Consider the following 27,682-nt stretch of genomic DNA (forward strand, 5'->3'; position numbering starts at 1 on the left):
TGATCCAAGTGGCAGACTTTTTTTTTTAAAGTGTATTTATTTTGAGTGAGAGAGAGAGGGAGAAAGAATTCCAAGCAGGATCCATGCTGTCAGCATGGAACCCAACTCCGAGCTCGATCCCACGAACCGTGAGATCATGATTTGAGCTGAGACCAAGAGTCTGAGGCTCAACCAACTGAGCTACCCAGGTGCCCCAAGAAACAGACTCTTAACCGTAGAGAACAAACTGACGGTTACCAGAGGGGAAGTTGGTGGGGGATAGGGGAAATAGATGATGGAGATTAAAGAGTACACTTATCATGATGAAACAATAAAATAAAATTATTTTTAAAAATATAATTTCCTGGCTGTCTGCTGAAAGGGCCTAGAAACAATGGAACTCCTGTAGCAGTGAGCACACCTAGTACCCAGATAATGGTTTCTAAATACCAAAGTCCAGTAAAAGGAATCAGAAGTTCATGATAAAATGATTGATTACAGGGCTGGGACAAAGAAAATACAAAATAAGTCTGAAATGTCTTGTGTTGCCCATCCCCCCAAAAAGGAGGGGACATGTTGAAAGGGTATAGGAGCCAATCTGAGAGAGCTGCCAGTGGCCACAGTTGAAACAGTTTAAGCAATAAAATAATGATTGGATTAAACTATAACTCATAGAAAAAAATAAGTATTTATAAGTCCACACTGATAAAACCAAGTATTTGAATAAATAAATGAATGGGAGCAATGTTTTCTGTAGTTTTTCCATACTGAAAAATTCCAATTAATAAATAAAACAGGAATGAAGGAAATAGAAAATCACATTAGGCAAATAACATAACAGTAATTGTAGACAAGATCCATTGGTAGATGCTAAAACTAGTGGATGAAAGTTTGAGAAATAGAATATTTACATAGTCTCAAAATATCTCCCCAAATATACTTGATTATAAAAGATATAGTAGCAACTTTGCAATAAAGAAATCTGACAGACACCACCTTAACAAAGTAAGTAACGTTAACTCCACCAGTACTAAGACCTGTCAAATCAGCATCTTGTGCCCCGTTATTTTGTACTGAGGACAGAGCACCACTTCTGTGATATTATGGCCAGAAATGCATAACTCAGTCTAATCGGGAAAACGTCATACCCAGATTGTGGGATCTCTACAAAAGAACTGACACTCTTCAGAAGGTTGTGGTCACAAAAATGGAGACAAGATTGAGGAGCTGTTAGAACTTGGAGGAGATGAAGGAGACATGACATCTAATGCAACGTGGGATCCTGTATTGTATCCTGAAAGAGAAAAAGGGTCCCCAGTGGGGAAACGTGATGACTTTTGAATAAGGGCTCTAGTTAATAATACTGTGCTAATATTAATTTCTTTGTATTTTTAACCTTGGTAAAAATTTGGTAAGGTTATAAAGGAACACTGGACTATTTTTACAACTTTATGAGTAAAATTATTTCAGAGATGAAAAATAAGCAATGTAAACATTCAGTTCAGTGAGTTACAAGAAGAATTGAGTATACTCAAAGGAAAAAGAAGAGAAATGAAAGATTCAGAAAATAAAACAAAAGTAAAAGATGTATTGATTCTAGAATTGTTAAGCCATTTTTCTTGCAAGACTGAATAAGAAAAAGAATATAGATACATAAAATTCAAAGCAAAGATTGAAAATCATGCTCACTGCATTCCTTTTCATGATACCATATCTTGCCAAGCTAGGTCCCCTATATTGCTGTGATTGAAAGCAAATACTTCATGGAAGAGGCAATGAAGGTTGCAGTGTTGACGATTTGATTCTAAGAGTTGATAAACTGTCTAGTGCCCAACTACATTGTTTGAGCCTATTTGGTAAGCAGAACAATTTTATGTTTCTTTTAGTCTAAGGGGCCCCTGAAAAAAAAACTATGGAGACTCTGAAGATGCCATGAACCAAGAAAGTTTGGTAACCTCTGAAATATGAGAATTAGGAATAACTAAATGCTTAAAAAAATTTAAAAACCTAGATGAAATGGGTAAATTCATAGAAAAATGATAGGCAACTTGAATACTCATTCCAATGAGAAACATTGGAATGGTAATTAAAAATCTTCCTCCCACAAACCCCATACCTAGATGATTATATAGGTAAGTTCTACCAAATTTCAAAGGAAAATTACTTCTTCTCTTACACAAGTTACTACAGAAAATGGAAAAACAGTGAAAACTGCCTTCACTCTTCATGAGGCTGATATAATCTTGATTTTAGTCTCTGATAAATTCAAGACATTATAAAGCCATTTCTTTTATTAATGTAGCTGAAAGGATCGTGAATAAAATATTAGCTGTTTCCATCCAGGAATATACTAAAAGAGTGATGCATCATAATCAAATGGAGTTTAGTTCAGGAATCCAGATAGTTCATCTTTAAAACAGTTATTAATGTAATTCACCATTTTAATAGTTGAGAGAAGAAAAAATGTTTTTCTGATTTGATTCTGGAAGGCATTTTATAAATTTCAATAATTGTTTATGATATAAATTCTTAGCAAAGTACATATAAAGAAACTATTGAATATTTGGGTATTGCATTCTTAGAAATGTTTTATTATGGACATTTTCAAACATGTTAAAAATAGGATGAATGGTGTAATAGATCTGACACGTACTCATTGCTCAGCTTCAGCAATCACTAATATATGGCAACTGTTTCATGCACAAACATATACACAGACACTTCTTTTCTTGCCCTGCCAGATTATTTTAAAGCAAATTCCAGACTGCATGTCTTTTTATCAGTACTCAGAATATAGCTTTTTTCTCTACAACCATTAACCTCCTAAGAAATTAATACTAATTCCTTAATATTCTCTAATAATCAAGCCTGAGTGGAAATTATCCTGATTGACTCATAAATGTGGATTCAAAGTTCACACATTGCATTTGGCTGTTATTCCTCATTTTTTTCCTTTTAATATAGAGTAGTTTCTGTCCCTCTTTTTTTCTTTTTCTATTCTTTTCCATATATATCACTAAGAAAACAGGTCATTTGTTCTGTGGGATTTTCCACATTCTGGATTTGTTTGTTGTGTCCCCATGGTGTTGCTTAACATGTTTCTTTATTCCCTGTATTTCCTCTAAACAGGTACTTAGGCATAATTAAATTGTTAAGTGGTATTGGGGTGTGTGTGTGTGAATAATAACTTCATACATATTAGTGTGTAACTTCTTAAGTCTTCACGTCAGGAAGCACATTATACCTGTCTGTTTTTTTTGTTTATGATGATCAGTGGGTTTAGGTACCTTGCAGACGCAACCATTATAAAGGTCTTCGTTACCCTTTTTATCTTATGTTTTAGCAGTAATTGATGCTTGTGGTCTAGATCATTATTTTTTATTTGAGGGTAGCAAAATATTCTAATTTTTTTTTGTTTATTAGCTTGTCTTCTATAGAAGAAAAACAGTCCCTCCTCAGTTCTTTGATTAGCTTGAAGTACAGTTTATATAGAAAAGGCAAGATATATCCTTGATTTTTTTTTTTTTTTTTTTTGGGTAGAAGGACACTTTCTTTGTATACCTACTGGGAACATAATACTAATAGATAACCTTTAGAGATGTTCTACTTTAATATTTAAAATAAGGCAAAGATGCCTACTATTACTGCTTTCTTCATATATTACTGGAGGTTCTTGTCAACAGCATAAAGGAAGAAAAATAAAAAGGTATAAAGGTTGTAAGGAAGGAGAAAATTGTTGTATATAGACTGTATACTCACTCACTCTGGGAGAAAACAGAATCAACAAACTATTAGAACTGCCTTGAGTTGATCAAGGGTACGAAAAAATACTATTTTCATCATCCTTAAGCAACTAGAAAATGAGATTTTTTTTTTTTAAGGAAATTGGAAGCTTATTGAATACACCCAAGGGAGCAGTGGGCAGGACAGCAAAAGAGAGAATGCCGAGAAAATGAGATGTTTAAAAAATACTTATCATTTAAAATAAAACTAGAGAGGACCTAGATATTAGTCTAATCAAGAATATAAAGGATTCTTTTGAAGAAATCTTATATAACTTCAGTAAAAGACTTAAGAAGGAATCATAGACATGATAATTTACTCTTTTAATAATGTTCTTACTCTTGAAGCTTATCAATAAATTCTAAGTAATCTCTGTCAAAATTTTAGCTGGATATTTTTGAGGCACTCTATACACTTATCCCAAGTGATGTGTGGAAGAATAAAGAAGAGTTTGTGAATACCTGAGTCAACTTTTCAAAAGAGAATAAAAGGCAATTTAACTCTGCCAGCTATTAAGACCTCCTACAAAGCCATAGTAATATGGTGTGGTGTGGTGTGAGAACAAATAGATCACTCACACATATTAGAGAGCTTAGATGTAGACCCAAGGAGATGTCTACGTCATATACAAAGGTACAGTGTATTCCACCTAAATGTGTAAGATAAAACCAAAAAATTAATAGAAGAAAATGAGGAATATTTTTGTGACTTGGGGTTGGGGAAAGAACTTCCTAAAAACTCAAAGTATAAACCAATTGCGTGTGTGTGTATGTGAATTTAATTATACCAGAATAGGTAGTTCTATTTAACAAAGGACCCCATAGGCAAAACAAATATACAAGTGATAAATGGGAGATAATATTTGCAATGTTTACTGTTGCTTTTTTTTCTCTAGATTAGATTCTGCGAATAAGATAAAGCGGTCCCAGTAGAAAAATGGGCAAAGACATTGACAATTTATAGAAAAGGAAACCTCAAAAGTTGGAAGCATATAAAGAGTTGTTCAAAGATATTAGCCATCAGGGCTATGCAGATTAAAACAATAGGATATTATTTCAAATATGTTGACCTGGCACATATTAGAAAACCAGGTAAAACCAAATGCTGATGAAGATGCAGGGCTATAAAAACCCTCATACACTGATGGGGATATGTAGCCACTCTGGACCATAGCATGGCACTCAGAATAAGAACTTAACATGTATATGACCCAGCAATTCTTCTCTTGAGTTTATATGCCAAAGAAAGTCGCAGACATATCTGTAAGAGAACATTTATTTACACAGTGTTTATTACATATGGCATTATTTATGGTAGAAAGGCATTGGACATTATCCAGGTGTCCAATGCAGGGAGAATAGAGAGATAAAATATTTTGGATACATGATATAACATACTATGTGGCAATTGGAAACAGCTAATCAGATGTACACGTAGAAAATGAATGGATTAGGTTATAGAAGTGTAAATGTAACAATGAGATATGTAGCACAATGAGAGTTCCATGCAGTAAAAATACTTGCACCCAAATACATTTTGCAAGAGCATATACAAATAAAAGGGCACATAGTAAGCACAGTAGAATGGTTGCCTGTGAGGATACAGGAAATAGGCTAAGGGGAACTTTATTAAAGATTTTCATAACACCGCATCTCATTTCATGGAAGTGTAGGGATTCTGTTGTGTAGGGTATGATCTGTAAATGTGTCTGGTTAGCAGTATGATGAAAGCCAATGAAATGACTGAAATGAAATGGAAACTTGATTTCCCCAAATCTAGTATGAAATCTACACATCCAGAATGAGAAACAGGTTCTTAAGCTGACTTAGTTCTCACAGATCTTTTGGGACTATTTCCTTCTAACACCAGGACACTTCACTATTCTGGCTCTTCTAGGATGGATTCCAATTGAAATATTATGTTGTAAAATATACAGTTATTTTATGACACTCTGATTTTTTTTTTTCTTTAACTTTACAGAGACTGTGCAGTTGACCCAACTTGTGTTTTATGCATGGAGTGCTTTTTGGGAAGTATTCACAGAGACCATCGATATAGGGTTAGTAATGCCCAGATAATAACCATACCCACTATTAACTTTTTTATTAGATGCTTTTTCTGCCATTTTTAAGTTCCAAGATTTAACACTAAAATGGGGGAGAATGGTTTAAGAAATATTAAAAGGCATCTACTACATCGCGGAAAAGAGCCCAACTCCAGAACATAAGACCCACCTATTTTATTTTTTTTCTACTGCTATAATGCAATCAGCACTTTTCAGAAAGTCAGGTATGTTTGCTTTTAAATCAAGGATACGAGGAAAGGCAGATTAATGAAGCCTATCCTGGTTCCTCTACTAGAAATTGAAGGCTAAGCCATGAGCATTCAAAAGTTAAGAAGTGTTAGTAGCTGGAAATTTTCACCCTCAAATGAAATAGGAGAGGAAATATTGCAGTCTTACCATTAATTCAAGAGCCCCATTGGCTCAGGACTTTACCTCCTGTTTGTTTTTTCATTCTACCCTAGGATTGCTAATAATGAACTAAGGCAGCTACAAAATTGAACCCCTTGTGTCTTTGCACGTTTTTATTTTCATAAATCAGTAAGAGAATCTCAGTTTCCTTTAAGCTGGTCTGCTTATCTGAGGTAACCAGAAGAGGAATAAAAGCTATAGGGTCATCATTTTCTAAATGGCCACCTCCTTATGGTTTTTGGCATAGCCCTGGGGGATAATTGTCATTTGTGGATTTACATTAATTATAGTTTTATAGACAGCACACAGATACTTTCTTTGGGCAGAATATAATAGGTCCCATTCTAAAATTTGCATCAAAGGCAGACTTTCCTATAACAAGTTCTATTTGCCAGATTCCTTGAATCATTGCCATATCTTAGGGAAGTATGAATAATTTGTGAACCTGCAGGTGTTGAAAACTTTTTCTGACCTGACAGTCCACTTTTATATTTCCTGAGCTTCTTTCCTTGTCCAAGAATGCTATTTAGAGGGCATTAGAAAAGAAGAAACCAACTATTTCTGTAGTTTTTCTTGGTCACTTTCCCTCATCAGATGCAGCAATCTTCTGGGGGAATACAACCATAGTAATGTTTACAAGTCTGGAAGCCAGTATATCACATTAGAGCACTGTAACCAGGTGGCATCAATGCCAACATTGTACCAGAGCCCAGCAGGAAAACCCTCATGATTTTCCTAATTAAGGAAATCCTGTAGATAGACGCATCTTACCTCTTTAGACTAGACTAGACACTACAAAGTAGCTTATTTCATTTCAAAATCACTTAAATTACCTTAGGCTTATTTAAGCTTCAAAACATCAAGAGGTTTGGCATTTTTATTATATTTTACTCCTCCAAAGAAATGAAACTTTTTGGCAATGTTATTTCCTTAGCACTTGATATTCTTATTTATAATCTGATAGCCCTCAGTAAATACATATTGACAAGATACTTTACAATTTTTTTTCAAGATGACAACATCAGGAGGTGGAGGTTTCTGTGACTGTGGTGACACTGAAGCTTGGAAAGAGGGCCCTTACTGTCAAAAACATGAACTTAACACCTCTGAAATTGAGGAAGAAGAGGTAAAAACGTTTTCACAAAGTTGTTTTTAAGGAAATATTGTTTTAACCGCAAGTTTGAAATATTTTCAGACATAGGAATTAGGTTATGAGAAATGGATAAGGAAAATAGTCCTGTCACTATTACCAGTGACTAGATCTACTTTGAAAGGTCTTTGCATTTTATGTATGCCATACTGTTGCTAGTAGTACTCACTTGTAATTCTGGGAATTTAGTTTAATTTGGACTTCCTATGTGAGCTTTTGCTTTAAGTCCTCATTTATTACTGAAACATTATTTTTCCTATATGGATAGATTAGTTAAATTGGTTAAGTTGGTATATTTGTGTTGTGACTAAGATTTTGTAGGCCCGATACCCTTCTTTTCTATAACTATACATGGGAGCCAATTCTAATAACCATCTGGCATATCAGTGTCATTGGCTGTGTGATGGGACCAAGTATAAATAGCAAAGTACAAATAACAGTCACTCCAGCTGTAAATATGTGCTTTTTAAAATTGTTGATTCTGCATTATTTTCTTTAAGTGATATTTGTAATGATATAGTAGACTCTTACTAAATAAATACTTAAATCACTGCTGCTGTTTATGGCAGTCTGATGTTTGATTCAACATCCTTATTTCAGATTTTATTTTTAAATAGTAGAGAGGTAAATACATTCAGAGTACTTCTGCGTTGTTAGTAGGTCTGCTACAGATCTGGAGCAAATGAACATTTATAGTACTTCCTGGTCCACATACCTTACAAGTCTCAAATATTTGGCCAGCACTTTTTGGTGTGGCACAGAGTCTTTTAATTTTTTTTTTTAAGTTTATTTTTGAGACAGAAGCAGAGCACAGGTGGGGGAGGGGCAGAGAGAGAGGGAGACACAGAACCAGAAGCAGGCTCCAGGCTTGAGCTAGCTGTCAGCACAGAACCCAATGCGGGGCTCGAACCCACAAACTGTGAGATCATGACGTGAGCTCAAGTTGGGCGCTTGACTAAGCCACCCAGGCGCTCTGGACAGAGTCTTTGAGACTATGTTGCATTGTGTTTAGGACAGATTAAAATTTGTGTGAGATGATGGAGTGCTATGGAAAACATATGTTTTGTGTTTCATTTGCGTTGTGGAAGTGAGGATTTGCAACAGACACCCAGTGATCAGAGTTTCCGATTTCTCCACTTCTGCTGGAGGAGCTCCATTTTTATCTTTTATATATTGGATTGGATTTCCATTTGTAAAAGTACAAGACAAATATTTTTCACAAAAAGAACTGCCCTTCTAATGAAAAGTTGAAAACTGGTATAAAACTATGGGAGAAAACATTTACAAATCGTATACAGTGCCATTTTATCCATGGAGGGTATGTTCCAAGACCTCCTGTTGATCCCTCAAATTGTGGATAGTACTGAACCTTATATATACTATGTTTTTTCCTGTACATACATACATACCTATGATAAAGTTTAATTTATAAAGTTTAGCTTATTGTCAGTAAGAAACTGGTAGTAACTAATAATAAAAGAGAACAATTATAATAATATATTGTAATTGAAGTTAGGTGAGTATGCACTCACTCGCTCTGATAATATTGCACTGTACCCACCTTTCCTGTGATGATGTGAATGCCTTCTGATGAGATGAAGTGAGGTGAAGGCTGTCGGCATTGTGACATAATGTTAGGCTCCTGTGGACCTTCTGACCATATGTTAAAAGAAAGTGTATCTGCTTCTGGTCTCCCAACTGACCTGGTGGTAACTGAAACCATGGATAAGGGGGGACTTAATATTTCTGAGAAAGGTTTAGTATTCAGAATATATATCTTACAACTGAACAATAAAACCACAAACAGCTCCATTAAAAATGGGCAAAGGACTTGAATAGACATTTCTCCGAAAAAGATATAATATACATGACCAACAAACACATGAAAACATGCTCAGCATCATTAGTTATTAGGGAAATGCAAATTGAAACCACTTCACCCCCAGTAAGATGGCTATAATCAGAAAAAAAAAAGGAATGTATGTGTTGGTGAGGCTGTAGAAAAATTGGAGCCCTGGTACATTGCTAAAGGAGATGCAAAATAATTCAGTGCTGTGAAACAGTTTGTTCTTCCAAAGATTAAACATAGAGTTGCCACATGAGCCTGTAATTTCACTCTTAGGTAAATCTCTAAAAGAATTGAAAGCAGGTATTCAAATGAGTATCAGCTGTAATGTCTATCAGTGGATGAATGAATAGATGAATTGCGGCACGTAGATAATGTCCTATCGCTCAGACATAGAAAGGAATGAAACGCTGATACTTGGTACAACTTGGATGAATGGTTAGGTTTCTGTTGTTTCACCTAAATAAATTATTTAGCAAGAAAAACCTTAGAACCTTTGTTACCTTTTAATTTTGTTTTAGATAGACTGAAAATAATTTTCGGAGAAAATTTGCTTGCAATTACTCTGTGGACTTTATCCTCGTAAGTAAGTTGGGTAGCTATCAAATATTGAAGACTTGAGTTAATTTCCTGAATTTAAGGAAGATGTTAGCAAGATTGCCTGCCTGGCTGAAGTTATATGGTTTTGCCTGGAGAATATATATCTCAGCAACTTGACAGAGAATAAAACCTCCAGACTCTGCCATTTAATTCCTATTTAAGAATTCAATTAAAAGAAATAAAGTCCTCAAGGATAAGACTGTAAGAGAAGCTATTTTTAAAATAGCATTATGTTTAGCATTCCTGGTCCCCACGTACTAAATTTACACATACATATATATATATAGCTTTTTTTAATGTTTTATGCTTGAAATGGAAGAAAGCTATGTAATATTACAATGTACTTTTTTAGTCTCTCATAGAATTGTTTTTATTGAATATAACTTTCTGTTATACGTTTAGCCTGCATCTTAAGGAAAAAAGCTGGATAATATACTTCTGTAGAGATAATGTTTAGAAGTTCCATAGATCTTCTCAACTCTTGGCATTTGGGATAGGACTGTTTTTGTTTTTGTATAAGCCAGGGATCAGCAAACTATGGCCCCATAGAGGCCTGCCTTACTGGCACCATCATAAACTAGGAATGGTTTTTATATTTTTAAATATTTGAAAAAAATCAATAGAATGGTATCTGTGGCATGTGAAGATGGTAGGAAATTCAGATTTTGGTGTCTATAAACAAAATTATATTGCAACACAGCTATTTTTTTTAATGTTTATTTTTGAGAGAGAGAGAATGGGGAAGGGGCAGAGAGAGAGAGAGACACAGAATCTGAAGCTGTCAGCACAGAGTCTGACATGGGGCTCGAATTCACAGACTATGGATCATGACCAGAGCTGAAGGCTGACGCTTAACCTGCTGAGCCACCCAGGTGCCCCTGTAACACAGCGATGTTTGATTGTGTATTGGCTGTAACTGCTTTTCCACTGCAACAGCAAAATTGAGTAGCTACAACAAAGACCCTGTAGTCTACAAAAACTAAAAGACTTAGTGTCTGACTCTTCACAGGAAAAGTTTGCTGACCCCAGATACATGCTATCAGAAGCATTGTGGTTACTATACCCATTTCCCACTCACTAAATGACAGTAGTATCTCCCGCCACCGCAACAACAGTAAATGCCAGCCAGGTTTCCAAATGGGCCCTTTGGGCACGGGGGTAAGTAGGGAGAGTGGAGTGTCTCTTGATCATCTTCATAGGAACTATAAGAACTTAGGTCTCTGCATTAGGAAGTATTCTGTTCCTCTTACTCTGAGTCTGGTAACTGTGTTTCCTTTTGTTGAGACTTCTGGGAAACAGAACCAAGTATTTGGAAACAGTGCCTATGTGTAGTAGCTATTTGGAAATTTATATGATCTTCCTTTATAATAAACAGATATTATCTTGATTTCATTTTATTTTCGGTTTTGCCCACTTTGTACATCTATTTTTTGATACTATCTCATTACACTGATGTATTTATTCTTAAGTTGCTATAAATCCTTTTTGGTAAAAGGCGAAAGATTTATATGATCTGAAGAGAAACCAGAGTATTATATAAATCCTTTTTGGAATGAAATTTAATTCAGTAACAAATGTACTGAATGAAATACCTCAGTGAAGACTTTTTTATTTTTTACCTGAAATTTTCCCTTATGGATACTGCTCTCATCTCAAATGAATGCAGATTTGTGATTATTAATAGCTAAAAATTATGCTAAGTACTCTACCTTGTTTATCTCATTTAATTTTCAGAGCAGTCCTGTTAGATAAATACTGCTGTTAAAAGATTTTATAGCTGCGGAAGCTTGGTTTTAGAGATTTAAAAACTTACCCAAAGTGTCCTACTTGCCCAGAGTGTTTTTTTTTTTTTAAGTTTATTTATTTTGAGAGAGAGTGAGTGAGTGCACATGTAAGAATGTGAGCAGGGGAGGGACAGAGAGAATTAGGCTCAGCTCTGTCAGTGCAGATCCCAGTGTGGGGCTTGAACCCGTGAACCAGAAGATCATGACCTGAGCTGAAGTCAAGACTCTGACACTTAACCGACTGAGCCACCCATCTGCCACCCAGAGTGTCTTAATGGTAATATGGACTCCAGTAATAGAACTCATATACAGTATATTGCCCTGATTTTACTTATTTCTCCAGATTTTTATTTAAATTCTGGTTAGTTACCCAGTGGAATATTAGCTTCAGGTATAGATTTTAATGGTTCATTACTTACCTACAACACCCAGTGGTCATCATAGCAAGTGTCCTCCCTCACACCCATCACCTGTACACCCCGTCCCCCACCCACCTCTTCTCCAGTAAGCATCAGTTCGCTCTCTGTGGTTAAGAGTCTGTTTCTTGGATTTTGTTCCTCTTTATTCTGCCCCCATGTTCATTTGTTTTGTTTCTTAAACTCTACATATTAGTGAAATCATATGGTATTTGTCTTTGACTAACTTATTTCCATTAGCATAATACTTCCTAGCACCATCTACATTGTTGCAAATGGTAAGATTTCTTTTTTTCATGGGTGAGTAATATCCCTCTGTGTGTGTGTGTGTGTGTGTGTGTGTGTGTGTGTGTACATATACATATACCACATCTTTATCTATTCATTAGTTAGTGGACATTTGGACTCCTACCATAATTTGACTGTTGTTGATAATGCTACATTGCCCTGGTTTTTAAAGTAATTCTTAGCAGTGGGATTGTTTTTTTAATAAAATTCTAATTTAAAACTCCTAATAATAAAACAGATAAAAGTGGTATTTTTTTATTCCCACAGAATTAGCATACAGTGTTATATTAGATTCTGATGTGCAATATAGCAATTCAACAATTCTACACATTACTCAGTGCTTCTCATGATAAGTGTACTACTCTTAATCCCCTTCACCTGTTTTCACGTATCCCCCACCACGCCACTGTCCCTCTGGTAACTACCAGTTTGATTCCCTATATTTAAGAGTCTGTCTCTTGTCTTTTTTTCTTTGTTCAGTTGTTTCTTAAATTCCACAGATGAGGGGCGCCTGGGTCGCTAAGTGTGTTAAGCAGCTGACTTCTGGTTTCAGGTCACATCATGATCTCATGGTTTCTGAGTTCAAGCCCCATATTGGCTTGATGCTGACAGCACAGAGCCTGCTTGGGATTCTCTCTCTCCTCTCTCTGCCCATCCCTTGCTTGTGCTCTCTCTCTCAAACTTAAAAAAAAAATACACATATGAGTGAAATCATACGGTATTTGTCTTTCTCTGTCTGACTTAACTTCACTTAGCCTTATAACCTGTGGAGTCCTACACATTGTTGCAAATGGCAAGATGTTATTCCTTCTTGTGGCTGAGTAATATTCCATTGTATATGTGTGCTACCTCTTTATCCGTCTATCAGTGATCACCAAAAGTGGTATTATTCATGAACCTATTTTTTATAAGTTGAAATGTGTATTAGTTACTTGTTAGAAGGTCAACTCATGAAATAAAATGAGTTTGTTTCGATGACTGGTTTCTAGTTTATTACTTGCTTTAGTTGGACAATATAGAAAAATGTAATTTTTCCTTATCCATAACTTATTTGCATATGACAACAGTTAAAATTTTTATTGTAATATAGTATATGCTTACATTTAAAAATCAAACATTATCATATAAAAAGACTAGTTTTCCATAATTCCCACTGCCTTCTAACATAAGCACAGATAATCTCTTCAACAATATGCTTTGTATTCTTCTAGTTTGAAAGAAGAGAAACCCAAAGTTGACTCATTGATAAAGAAGTGTTTTCTCTAAAATAAATGTACTCAAAGAACTAGTTAGCAGTCATAATTGATATGTCATTTATTCATTCCAACTGACTTATGCTATCATAAGAGCAATTTGAGCAGAAGTCTTTCGTAGCATTTAATTTACCATTGTGCATGTGAGTAGACTTGCACAGCCTAGCGTCCTTTCACTGCAGAAATAATTCTTCTTAACCACTGATAATTTTTCAAGAAGTTAACATGTGTATACAAAGGTAGCAGAAGAATCTGTATTCTTAGGCCTGCCCCAAACTTGGCCAGTGTAATAGCAAAGTGACCAGTTGGTGAACCCCAATATTTAATATAACACATTTTAGAGTATATTTTTACATTACTGTTTTAAAATACAGATAATTACATATTTTTAAACTGATGTATAATTCAAACAGGAAACAGCTCTACCAAGTCCTGGAGTATTGTACAATAGTTTGAACACTACTGACCTGGATTCTCAAGAATTGGCAGCAGTTTCTCTTCAGGATCTGTTCCTATAAATCTTGTTTATTGTAATTCTTTCATCCTCTAATGTCTTGTAATATGGGACATAATTGTGAGAAATGGAATGATTATATAGTAAAATAATATCACCAAGGAAACTGAATTTGTTTTCTACTTTCTATTTTGGTGTAGCGTGAGGTTCATATTGTTAACACCTATTCTTTTATGAATGCCCAGGACATACCAGTTCTAGATACTTCTTTGCTTGAATGATTTCACTGTGTTCATGATTTCTAGCCTCTCTAAGAAATACTAAAGTAAACCTTGCTAGTAGTATAAAAAATATTTCTTCAGTGGAACATCTACAGCAGTCCGTTGAGAAGACAAGGGAGTCAAGGGGTAGGTTAAAAAAGTGCTGTAACACTTTGAAAAATCTTCTTACTCTTTTTACTTCTTCTTACATTCTTCAAGTTCTACACCCATCTCATTTAGGAATCTTTGTCTTTTTTCCTCCATTCTTTTTATTCATCCTCTCCATTTGTTTTGTATCAGTTCCACTAGACTTATCTTTCGTGACAATGTGCAAAAATGTCTGTATCCTGTATGTATACTTGCAAGAGTGTGTTAATTCCTATTCCATGATGTTGGAACTTAACTGATTTTCTTATTCGAGAAATGAATATAGCACTACCTAGCCATTAAACTAAATAACGTGTCTAGATTTAAGATAAAGCATTAAGATTAAAATTGTATAAAACATTTTGTGTTAAAGCTTTGATCAACTTAGTGTATATTTATAGTAATACTTTTTCACATTAACGTAGAAATTTTGTGACGTACTCCCAATTAGGTATAAGATGCAAAGTTCCCTATTCCATGCATATACAGTGTGCACTGCTGAAATAAAATAGACGAGTCAAGGGGTAGTTTTCTGACTTTATTTCTCCTTTTTAGAACCCTCAAAATCAGGCAGGCTGTCCTTCACACCTATAAAACTATTGCTTGTATGCCCTTGGATAACATTCCTTTGTTTATTCTGGAAATTGGGATTAGGAGGATATGAAGCTATAAAGATGGTTTGATATTAGGTTTTAAAGATCTTGGAATGCCATCTAAAAATTTTTGATTTATGCATTAGGCCTTGGGGTGCCATTGAACATTTTTGATTCGGTAATTGGGATCATTATGAACAAAATGTTTTAGGAAGCTGGATTCCATAGGATATCATGTACAGGATCAAACCGAAGAGAAGCGGAAGCTGGAAGATCAGCCAGCTGTTTGCGGGGCAGAATAGAGAAGAGGAGAATTAATATGCTTTTAAGACGGTTGCATTTTTTTTCTGTTCTTTCAGGATCCTCTTGTGCATTTATCAGAAGATGTGATAGCAAGAACCTACAACATTTTTGCTATTATGTTTCGATATGCGGTGGACATACTGACCTGGGAAAAAGAAAGCGAACTGCCAGCAGATTTAGAGATGGTGTAAGTCCCACCCATTTATTCTTCGTGTTCGCATTTGCTCAAACTCACTTTCAACCATTTTGATTCTAATTCCTCAAATTAAGTTGGAGAAAGGATAGAAGGATAGAACACAGTCTTTTTTTTTTAATAACTTTTTCACAGAACAGTACTTTTATTTGGTAGCTTTTAAAATATGTGTGATCCACTAAGTTGGTGAAGGTTTCTCCCTGTTAATTGGTTGGTGTAGTTAAGCCACATCAGGGCTCTGCCACTGGTTTCAGGCACGGGCAGTTTTCTGTTCTTTGTGTGTGATAAAACTGGTAACTCTTAACATTTTTACCATTTGTACTTAGATTATTGAGGAGGTTGCAAACCTGTGACCAGAGAGCTGGATTCAGCCATCACTGTATGAAGGGCTTCCTTTTCCATGTGATGTTTGCCTCAAGCAACCATCTCTTTAATTCCATCCGAGATTATTGGAATTGTATTAATATTTAAGGTTGATTTCAACTTGAAGTGAGGGTCTGATGAACATCAGTGGTTTCTGTTTTGCTTTTTCAGTAGTGTTCTAGGTAATTTGGGTGTGGGTTAAGTGTTCTTTAATTAAGTGAGGTGTTAACTATACCTTTTTGGAAATGTTTTGAAAGTAGTACCTCATGAACTTGTCTTCACATGCAGGTGTACCTTGTAGGTATTGCAGGGTGATTCCAGACCACTGCAATAAAGTTTGCCACATCAACTGACTCTTTTTTTACTTGAACACTTAGAGGCCATTATAGAGTTATTAATTGGCCTACTTTCAATATTGTGCCTCAAGGAACATGGAGGCCCCAGGAGAGGAAGACATCTGGGGAAACAGCTGATGGGTGGAGCAGTAAGAACATACACAACATTTATCAATTAAGTTTTCAATCTTGTGAATATGATTCCGAGTGCCCCAAAACAATTAGAATAGTAACATTGAAGGTCACTGATCACAGGGGCACCTGGGTGGCTTGTTGATTGGGCGTCCAACTTTGGCTGAGGTCACGATCTCATGGCTTATGGGTTCGAGCCCCCTGTCAGGCTCTCTCTGTGCTGACAGCTGAGAGCCTGGAGCCTGTTTCAGATTCTGTCTCCCTCTCTCTGCCTCTCCTCTACTCATGCTCTGTGTCTCTCTCAAAAATAATAACATTTAAAAAAAATTTTTTTAAAGATCACTGATCACAGATTGCCATAAGAAATACAGTAATGACTTAACAAAAAAAGTTTGAAATATTGTAAGAATTACCAAAATGCGACACAGAGACATGACATGAGTAGATGTTGTTGGGAAGATGGCATTGATAGACTTACTCAACATAGAGTTGCCACAAACCTTCAATTTGTAAAAACAAAACAAAAACAAAGCAAAGCACCCCACAATATCTGCTAAGTGCAATAAAATGAAATGTGCCTGTACTTCATGTTGGGAGCCATTGATCAAAGGTCCAAATTTAGACCCTAGAGAATTAAAGAGTTTTGTTTGTTTTTTAATTTTCTTAATGTTTATTTTTGAGAGAGAGAGACACACACACACAGTGAGAGAGCAGGAGAGGGCCAGAGAGAGACGGAGACACAGAATCCGAAGCAGATTCCAGGCTCTGAGCTGTCAGCACAGAGCCTGATGCAGAGCTCGAACTCACAAACCGTGAGATCGTGACCTAAGTTGAAGTCAGACACTTAACTGACTAAGCCACCCAGGAGCCCCAGAAGAGTTTTGTTTTTATTTTTTTGTTCCATTGTAGGTCCAAGGCTACCAATATAGAAGGGGAAAAGAATCTAACCTGTTTCTCTTTGTTTTCCCATGTTAGTAAATGGCAACCCATCTACCCAGAAACCTGAATCACCTATACCCTTTTAGATTTCAAGTTTGGCTAGTTCTCCCTCCATCAAATCATTCTACTTTTGTTCCTCTCTATTACTACTATCCTAGTCCAGATTAATTAATTTCATCATTGGGCAGCAAGGCCCCCCTAGCTGAACTACCATATCTACTCTTGTCCCTCATGATTCATTCTTCACACTGTAGCACCATGAACTTTAAGGCCAATCTGACTATATGTCCTATTTAAAATCCTTCAATGACCTTAGGATGGCAAAGTCAATATCCATTTTAAGGTCTTCAACATTTCTGCCCCTCTCCAATCTTACCTCCTTCCTCCCTATGTTCCAGTTCCCAGTACTTCCCTTTGCCACCTCAGGGCCTTTGCATTCCCCTTCCCCTAACCCAGGTTTCTCAACTGTTGGCTTGGGACCAAATTAATTCTTTGTCATAGGGACTATCCACTGCATTGTAGATTTTTTTTTTTGTTTGATTTATTTATTTTTTTAGTAATCTGTACCCCCAGCATGGGGCTTGAACTCATGACCCCGAGATCATGAGTCACATGCTCTTCCAACTGAGCCTGTCAGATGCCCCATTAGATTGTAGATATTTAGCAGCATCCCTGGCCCTGTTACACACTAGATGCCAGTGACATTCCTTCCCCAGTCATGACAACAAAAGAGGTCTCCAGGCATTGCCAAATGGTCCTCTGTGAGGGATAGCAGAGAATTGCCTCTAGTTGAGAATCATTGATAGCCAATTCTGACTTTAGGCCTCAGAGGACTTCTGTGGCAGTTCTTCTCTGACATTCCAGACCTGTTTTACCCAACTGCAGCATTCTGTTCTTCTTGATAACAGCCAGTTCACTTCGAATTTTATGTCTCATATATATCTATATATCTTCCCCATCAGATGGTAATGTCATAGAGCATGGGGACCACAAATGACTTTGCTATAGATATGTGCCCAGTACCTAGCACATTCTGTAGAGCAAAGTATGCTCTTCCTAAATCAGCCTGAAGCTAGAGAGTATGCAACTAGATAATAAATTATTAATGTTTTATGCCACAGAGAGAAGAGTGATACTTACTATTGCATGCTGTTTAATGATGAGGTGCATACCTATGAACAAGTTATCTATACTCTTCAAAAAGCTGTTAACTGTACACAAAAAGAAGCCATTGGCTTTGCAACTACAGTAGATCGAGATGTAAGTAATTTCATTATATTGATGTCACATAATAAATTGAACTTTTATTACAGATAAGTGATTCTGGGACTATTGAGTTAGAGGTGTATATGTCTAGTCTATATATTTTTTTTATTTCATTTGAATATTGACCCAAATACATACAGGGCATTACTGTAAGCTATTGTCAAATCATACGTTTAGGAGGAAATGTAGATACAGTTGCCCTCATTCTACCAAGCGATTAGAAATAGTTAAAGAAAATGGAAATTATAGCAGCCTAGAAGAGTAAATGTCATGTTGTTTAAGGAAATATACTTATTAATGGCTTAAAAATGTTAGGATGATTTTGAAGGAAAATATTTTAACTTACTTTTCATCATTGAATAGAATGAATGTTGTAAATATTAAAATTGATTGGAATTGTTATATGCTCAAATATTTGTATACTGTTTGAACAGTTTTAATACTGAATAGAATATTTTTTACATGTTGATTTAAATTTTTTTCATTTACCAGGGACGTAGGTCTGTTCGCTATGGAGATTTCCAGCATTGTGAACAAGCAAAATCAGTAATTGTGGTAAGTACTTTAAAAACATGACTACACTATTATTTTTTTTATTTAAAACTAGTTCCATATTTTGTCATTTATGAACACATTTTTCATACCTTTCATGAAGGTAAAGATAGCAGTAGTCAAAAACCATGTTTAATGATGTTTCTCTAACATTGCATTATTGCTTTATCTAGTTTTTTTAAGCTGTGTAAGATTAATATAGAAAATGAATGTTTACACGAGATACGTATTTTCTGCCTTCCTGTTTTGCTATCAGAGGCATCTTAGGAAGTGTTTCATTTTGTTTTGTTTTTGATAGGGTGTCACGTTACTTTTTAGGACTTAAACTGGCCTTTAGCACCAAGATTAGAATTCAAGGGAAGTTGTTTCTTGGTAACTTATAGCAAGGTATGCTGCATATACAATAGCACTTAGTGTATTATTTCTCTAAAAGAAAACTATTCTCCATGTTTATATCTATTTTTAAAAAGTAAGAATTAGTTTGAACTATTTCATGTAAATGTATTTTATGTAAATGTCCTTTTTAAAAATAATTTTGTGTATTGTGAAATATTTTAACTATACAGATAAAAACCGAAATGACACAGTGAATACCTGTATGTCCAAATTATACAGCATTTTCTTCATACTTTATGTAAAATAGTATAGAAGACCTAGTATTATCCCTTCTTAATCTTGTTCTTTTCTCTTACCCTAGAGATACTTTCATTAGAATTTATTTATTCATTCTTGTGTGTCCCTCTGTACTTCCATCTATTAATTCTGTCAACATTATATGTATTGATTTGGAGGCGTTTAAACATTATATAACAAAATTCATGCTGGATGTATTATACTTAAGCTTTTCATTTCAGTGTTGGTTCTAGAATTATGCGTGTTTATGTATATTGATGTACATATCTGTGAAGTAGTCCATTGATAACTTTACCACAGTTTTTCTAGTCTCTTGCTGATGGACAATTAGAATAATTCCCCCCCCCTTTTTTTTTTGTCTCTAACAGTCCTTCTCTGGACATTGTTTTGTCTCCTTGTTGCATAAATACAAAGGTTTCTGAGGGTATATACCAAGAACAGGAATTTCTGAGTTGGTAGGGTCTGAGCATTTTCCTCTTTATTAGATTTTGCCAAGTTAGCCTCCAAAACAGTGATACTAATATACAGTTCCACCAGCAGTGTATGGAGTGCCCATTTCTCTACAGTTTTGTCAAAATTATATGTTGTTGGGTTTTTTTATTTTTTGCCAATTCATTGTGTATGAATGGCATCTCATCAATGAAATTTGCATTGCCTTAATTACTGAGAACCTTACTTCAAATTTATTTATGTTTTCTGTAAGTTTCCTGTTTGTACTCTTTACCCATTTCTTTCATTTACTGTCTAGGAAAACAGAACACTCATAGATTATCAAGTAGGGAACAAAATAGGAAAATGGACATAGGAAATAAAAAGGAATCACAGGAGAGAAAATCTCAGCAGTCAGTGTATACAAAGAGACTTGCTTATTAGTAATCAGTAAAATGACAGGGAGATTTCATACTCATCATGATGGAGAGATTAGAGTAATAAAATATCTTACTGGCAGAGGTGCAAAGAATAGGAATACTTGTGTAAAACTAAACTGCTACAGTATTTTGGGAAAATAATCTAGTGGCATCTATGAAAGTTTTACCTTAAGAATTTATCCCGTAGAAATGTAAGCATTAGGAAGTATGTGTACAAAGATGTTTAGTACTGCTTTTTTTGTAGTCACAGAAGACTGAAAACAAAGGGAATATGAATGCCTTCTCTAGAGGATGTTTGGATAAATCCACACCACAGAATACTGAGCTGTAAACCAAAAAAGTTGGTTAATGCAGAGATTCATGAGTATGCATAGTGTCCCATTTTTGTAAATCAAACAAAAATCTTTATAATGTATACATATGTAATAAATAGAGATAGAGAAAATATGCAAAGATGTACTGTGTTAATGTGGGTTATGGGATGGGATGAAGTTGGGGTAGAGGGATGCTCCAAACAAAAAATGAGAAGGGGGAGTAAAAATTTGTTAGACTTAGACATTTCTTTAAAGAAAATATATAAATTACCAATAAGCATGTGGAAACATGCTCAACATTACTAATTGTTAGGGAAATACAAATAAAATCCATGATAAGATACCACCTACTACCCATTAGGATGACTGTTATAAACAAAAACAATCGCACAATAGCACAAGTGTTGGTAAGGATATGGACAGATTGCAACCCTTGTGCGCATTGCTGGTGGGAATGTAAAATGGTAAAGCCACTATGGTAAACTGTATAGTGGTTCCTTTAAAAAAAAAAAATAGAATTGGAGTGCCTGGTGACTCAGCCGATTGAGCATCCAACTTTGGCTCAGGTCATCATCTCACTGCTCGTGAGTTCAAGCCCCACATTGGGCTCTGTGCTGACAGCTCAGAGCCTGGAGCCTGCTTCAGATTCTGTCTCCCTCTCTCTCTCTGCCCCTCCCCTGCCTCCACTAGTGTTATCTCTCTCTCTCTCTTTCTCTCTCTCTCAAAAATAAATAAATATTCAAAAAAATTTTTAATAAAATTAAAAAAATAGAATTACCATATGATCCAGCAGTTTTACTTCTGGATATATACACAAACGAATTGAAAACTAGGTCTCAGAGATATTTGCACACCTATGTTCATAACGACATTATTATTCACAATAGACAAAAGATAGAAGCAAATTAAGTGTCAGTTGATGGATGAATGGATAAATAAAATCTATATACTTAAAATAGAATATCATTCAGCCTTGAAAAGGAAGAAAATTCGGACACATGCTACAACGTGGATGAACTGTGAGGACATTAATGGCTTAGAGAAATAAGCCAGTCACAAAAAGATAAATACTGCATGATCTGTTTATTCAATACCTGTAGAGTTAGACAAATATACAGTTTGGGGTTTTCAAGGTGAACAGAGTTCTGAAGATTGGTTACACCACAGTGTGAATGTACCTAACACTTCTGAACTGTACACTGAAAAACGGTTACATTGGAAATTGTAGTATTTTTTTGAAGTATCAATAACATTACTTCTGTGCAGTAAAGCAAATTATTTAAATAAATGTGTAATTGCATTTAAGAAATTAAAGACCTAACACAAATGTAAGCATTTAAATAATTTCTAATTGCTGGAGCAGATTTTCAAATATAGGGCCAAAGATTTGGGTTACTCATAAGCTATAACGTCTTATTTTGTTGTTAGAAACCTAAGATTCTTTCTAGAAAATTAGGATCCGAGTAAGGCAATTCAAGTGGTATTTTTCTTACACACAAAATGAAAAATTGTCCTATAATGATGAGAGGGTAGTTACATTAAATAAAAATATTAGCTTTTTTCTATAAGATAGCCTTTTAAGTTTGTTTTTTCATTCTGCCATTTCTTTTTAAGAGAAATACCAGTAGACAGACAAAGCCACTCAAAGTTCAAGTTATGCATTCGTCTATTGTCGCACATCAGAATTTTGGTTTGAAACTTTTGTCTTGGCTGGGAAGTACTATTGGATATTCAGGTAGGTTCAAAAAAACTATTTGGGAAAAAATATCAAGTGAAGTAATTTCTTTCTTTAATTTAACATCTTAAAATACAATCTCAGAATATCTTTATGCACAGAAGAACCCATTTCCCATATTTTGATCCATAGATTTTTCATATGCATACAAAGGATTCTGTCATCAAATAAATACAGGAAATACTCAATTAAACAATGATAAATAACTTTGTAGTCTGCTAATGAAATCTAAACCACACAGACTTGATAAATGAACATTTTTTTAACAATGTTCTATGGAACTCTGTTTCACTGAGCAAGCTGGAGAATATTACTGTAAATAAAACCTAAATGATTACCAGTTTAAAGGATACAACACTAATGTTGAAATTTTTGTTTTGACTCCTCCAAATCTTGATTGCAAATTTGAAGTTACTGATATGTATTTGCTATTTTTGTCTTTCCACTGTCCACAAATTAAATAATCTTTTTGATGTGGTGGTAACAGAACAAAGAACTCTCATATCTAATGCCAAACATACAGGTTTGGCATATAAAATACAACACAAGAGAGAAAAAATAGGAGTCCATCTAAGCTATTTATCATATTATCTTTCAGGCAAGAGAGGTGGTTTGGATAAATGACATTCTGAGGTTTACTATAAAGAGAATTTCAAAAATATTTGTCTTAAAAGAGCATTGCCACATTGTGAACTGACAATTGAAAATATGGTGGTGTGGAAATTTAGGAGACCATGTTTGCTTGCCTTTTAAATGTCTCTCCAGTTATTTTCTTTATCCTCCTGTATTTGAGTTTTGGTGTTTTCTATTGGATATTCGTGCGCCAAATTCTGTGCTACAATAATAATGACTAGTATCATGGAAGCAGTTTTCTGCCAAAAAATGTTTTTGAGATATTTACCTGAAATAATTTAAAGACTTTATCTTTTACTTAATATGTATATAACTGTTTCTTTTTAGCCTTGTAAACAATTTCTATTCAGTGACTTTTATGATTAAATTTTAAATTTTTTCCATTTTTTCTGATTATTTTGCACATTTCTAGAAGACTAAAAACAATGATTTTAATTATAAAGTATGATACAAAAAGGCTGTTAAAGTTTTGGTTTTGTTAATGCTTATGTTAATATTTGAAGAACTTTTTTCTTTAAGTTCAGCATTTAGAAGATGTAGCAATTTGTCTTCGGGGACCTCTTCATAGTGGGTACACATAGGTCCACAGGGAACATTTGTTTAATGAATGGAAACATTTTGCAGAGCACAAATAAATGGCCTGGGATATGTTGTTAGTACAGAGGCTATGCATTCTTTGTTTCTTTCTTTTTTTTAATGGTCGCACCATTCTATATTACATCTACCTTCAGTTATCATGGGATGTAACAGTTTTACTATAATCCGGCTTAAGTAGCGAGGGGCTTAAAGAGCAGTGTTTAAATTTTTTACAACATAAGAGATCTGTCACCTTTCTGATAGGCTTATATTTTGGTATTCTGGAATAAGAATTGGTATATAATGCAGAATTTAGAATTTTTCTCCTTTTTGTGAAAATGATAATAAAATAGTTAATATATTTACCTTTTCTGAATAAATTTGACCTTTAGTAAACATGTAAAATTCTATAAATTTATTAGAACATTTCTATTAAAGTGTCATTTTAATACTGAAAGTTACTATTTCATCTTTTCTTCCTGTTTTAAGATGGGCTTCGCCGAATTTTATGTCAAGTTGGTTTACAAGAAGGGCCAGATGGTGAGAATTCTTCTCTAGTGGATAGGCTGATGCTTAATGATTCCAAATTGTGGAAAGGTAATCTTTTAACTACTTTCAAGGTATAGGGCAACCTTAAATTGGGGAATTTTTTTTTTCATTTGGGAAGGTATTTAATAAATGTACTTAGGGTTTTTACAATTAGTTCATACAGTCTTGTTCTTTGGAAAAAACAAAAACAGATTTGGAGTCCAGGACCTGAATTAAATAAGCTTTCTATTTTGTTAGAAAACCATTTTTAGAAAAACCAACTTTTGGGGTTTTTTTTTTATGTTTTTAATTAAGTAATCTCTATGACCAACATGAGGCTTGAACTCAGAACGCCAAGATCAAGTTGGTTGCTCCACCAACTGAGCCAGCTAGGTTCCCTCGATGGATTATAGCTAAGATTTTTTAAAAATACAATCTAGGATATGTATGTTGTTTGCTATTCATAGCCAAATTGTAAAATATACTTCTCTGGAGATTGTAAGAAAAGAAATAATGGAAAGTACTGGAAGGGAAGGCATGAACATTAAGCATCTTTATTCTGTAACTAACAAGCTCTGCCACGTTGGCTAAGTCCCCAGCCCTCTCTGTGCCTCTGTTTCCTTATTATACCAAGTTGGAAAAACCAGCTTTTTGAGAAGCAGATTGCAGGGTGGCTGGGGGACTCAGTCAGTTGAGCATCTGACTTGGATTTTGGCTCAGGTCATGATCTCATGGCTCATGAGATAAAACCCTGTGTCAGGCTCTGCACCAATAGTGCAGAGCCTGCTTGGGATTCTCTCTCTCTCTCTGCCTTGGCCCCCCAATAAATAAATAAACATTTTTTTAAAAAAGGCAGATTGCAATTATTTTATACTGAATAACACATGTAGAGTTTTGCTCTTGAAACTTGAAATACAATTGATCACGTAAAAACTTTAGAAATGTAATTTTTGGTTTGTTTGATATATCCTAATTTTACATCTGCTCTTTTTGTAAAAGGTGCTAGGAGTGTGTATCATCAGTTGTTCATGAGCAGTCTACTTATGGATTTGAAATACAAGAAATTGTTTGCTGTTCGATTTGCAAAGGTAAATAGTTTTCTCAGTTTTGAAATTTAACAAAATAGGTTATGTACAGAGTAAATGTAACCCATGATTATATCCAGGCTTTGTAATATTAGCAACTAATAATAATATGTTGTTAATTGATTTTAAATCCTAAGAAATTTTGTAAGTGATCTTTTTATCTCTCATCAATAAGGTAAAATTCTAGCTATAAGGCTTTTCTTGTTCATCACCTGCCACAATAATACAAATTTCCAACTGTGAAATGTGTATGATCTAAAATGATAAGAACTTAAACCAATGCCGTTGTGAATTATGGTATTATTCCCATTGAAATTTGTATAAGGAAAAGATAGTCTTAGCTGAGATGGCATGTATATATGGATTTAAGAATCATGAATTCTTGGGGCAGCTGGCTGGCTCAGTCAGAAGAGCATGTGACTCTTGATCTCAGGGTCATGAGTTAGAGCCCTATGTTGGGTGTGAAGATTACTTAAAATGAATAAAACTTAGAAAAAATCATGAACTCTTAGTTGTTGTTATCGTTGAATTATGTTCTCCCTTTTCGTAGTATGTGCTTACTTTTTGTTTTCACCTGAATTAGGAATTCTTAAGGAAGCATATGAGGATCACTTGGGGAGCTCTTTTAAAATATATATATTTACGTTTCATTCTCAAACTTACTGAAAAGCAGATTCACCAAGAATGGAGTCCAAGCATGTGTACTTTGAAAGAGCCATTGGGTGATTCTGATATACATCCGTAAGAAATAAAAGTCTGGTTTCGTCAGAGACCGTGTAAAGCTGCTGTGCTTTAGCCCTGCCTGTACACGATCACATCCCAGCATTTCAGAAGCTGTTGCTCCTATTTGAGCTCATAAATTGCCATTGTGCTTGAGAAGACTGAATAGTGAATCAGTATTTATACAAAATTTAATTGATAGAAGTCATTTCAGTTATCATTTTCATAGCAGTGTTATCTTAATTGACTCCTCCAGCACTGACTTTTCATTATAATCCTTAAACGTTTGGTCAATGTGGATTAGAGGTGAATCTCCCCCTTGTTGTTTAGAATTACCAGCAGTTGCAGAGAGATTTTATGGAGGATGATCACGAGCGAGCAGTGTCCGTGACTGCTCTGTCTGTCCAGTTCTTCACTGCACCTACTCTGGTGAGTAGTGCTTACCTCTTCTTTGTAACTGATAGCTGGCACTCCTTGCCTTTTTTTGCCTTCTTAATAGAACTATGAGCGTTTGCAGAGTGATTATGTGACAGATGACCACGACAGAGAGTTTTCAATCGCAGACCTCTCGGTTCAGATATTCACGGTTCCTTCACTTGTAAGTACTAAAAGACTAAGAAGAACTTTCTTGTTTTCCATTGACAGAAGTAAAGCCTTAAAATAATAGAAAATGAAGATCTGTATATTCCTGAATAGAATAATACTTTATTAATGGGTGACGGGACTTTAGGCACCTTCAACCATACTAGAACATATCCTTCAGTATGTAATCTAGAGAGAAGAAATCATTTAAGCTTATCTCTGCTTTCTCATAGTACTTCCCTGAACCTTTGAACTGATGAGTTAAAAATGTAAACTCATTGGTTTAACACATTTATCCATTAGAAACAGCATATTGTATATAATCTCACATTTTGAGAAGCTCCCTCCCCCAATTTCATAAGGGAAAGGGTAGCTAAAGCGACTGAATCACAATGACTGTGGGTAGTCTTGTACTAAATTTCACTAGCTGCTCAGAAAGGCATCACTATGTTTTAGTGCTATTCAGAAATTAAAGTTCACATTTCACTTATTTAACAAAAGTGTATTGAGCATCTCTTATTTATTAGGTACAGTTCTAGGCTTTGGGAATACAGCAGTAAACAAAAACTGATGTGGTCTTTGCCTTCATAGAACTTAAAAATAATGGGAAAGACTCACAGAATTTCTTAATTAAAATTTTAATGAAAACTCAAGGATTTGGTTGTCTTGGGACACCTGGGTGGCTCGGGTTGTGATCTCACAGTTCATGAGTTTGAGCCTTGCGTCAAGCTCGCTACTATCAGCACTGAACCGGCTTTGTATCCTCTGTCCGCCTCTCTCTCTGCCTCTCCCCTACTCGCTCAAAAACTAAAAATAAACATTAAAAAAGGAAATAAAATTTTTTCTTTTTTTTAGAAAATATATTTTATTGAATGAAGATAAAAACACAACATACCAA

General features: G+C 34.9%; 1 protein-coding gene across 6 annotated transcripts in view; it reads left to right on the forward strand.

Moving 5' to 3' along the window:
• The window catches only part of UBR2 (ubiquitin protein ligase E3 component n-recognin 2), a 126,463-nt gene that overhangs the window by 36,802 nt on the left and 61,979 nt on the right, over positions 1 to 27,682 (forward strand). For 4 of the 6 annotated variants that reach the window (XM_029943301.1, XM_029943299.1, XM_029943298.1 and 1 more), the window contains exons 3-11: positions 5,743 to 5,821; positions 7,248 to 7,361; positions 15,386 to 15,516; positions 18,413 to 18,551; positions 19,050 to 19,112; positions 22,540 to 22,660; positions 24,359 to 24,466; positions 25,397 to 25,485; positions 26,702 to 26,800. In XM_029943301.1, the coding sequence (XP_029799161.1) occupies positions 5,743 to 5,821; positions 7,248 to 7,361; positions 15,386 to 15,516; positions 18,413 to 18,551; positions 19,050 to 19,112; positions 22,540 to 22,660; positions 24,359 to 24,466; positions 25,397 to 25,485; positions 26,702 to 26,800 (943 nt within the window). Of the gene's footprint in view, positions 1 to 1,730; positions 1,836 to 5,742; positions 5,822 to 7,247; positions 7,362 to 15,385; positions 15,517 to 18,412; positions 18,552 to 19,049; positions 19,113 to 22,539; positions 22,661 to 24,358; positions 24,467 to 25,396; positions 25,486 to 26,532; positions 26,632 to 26,701; positions 26,801 to 27,682 lie in introns of those variants that run through there. The other 2 variants (XM_029943297.1, XM_029943296.1) reach the window with 2 other exon arrangements.

The sequence above is a fragment of the Suricata suricatta genome, chromosome 7 (assembly GCF_006229205.1).
Source record: "Suricata suricatta isolate VVHF042 chromosome 7, meerkat_22Aug2017_6uvM2_HiC, whole genome shotgun sequence".
Lineage (NCBI taxonomy): Eukaryota > Metazoa > Chordata > Mammalia > Carnivora > Herpestidae > Suricata > Suricata suricatta.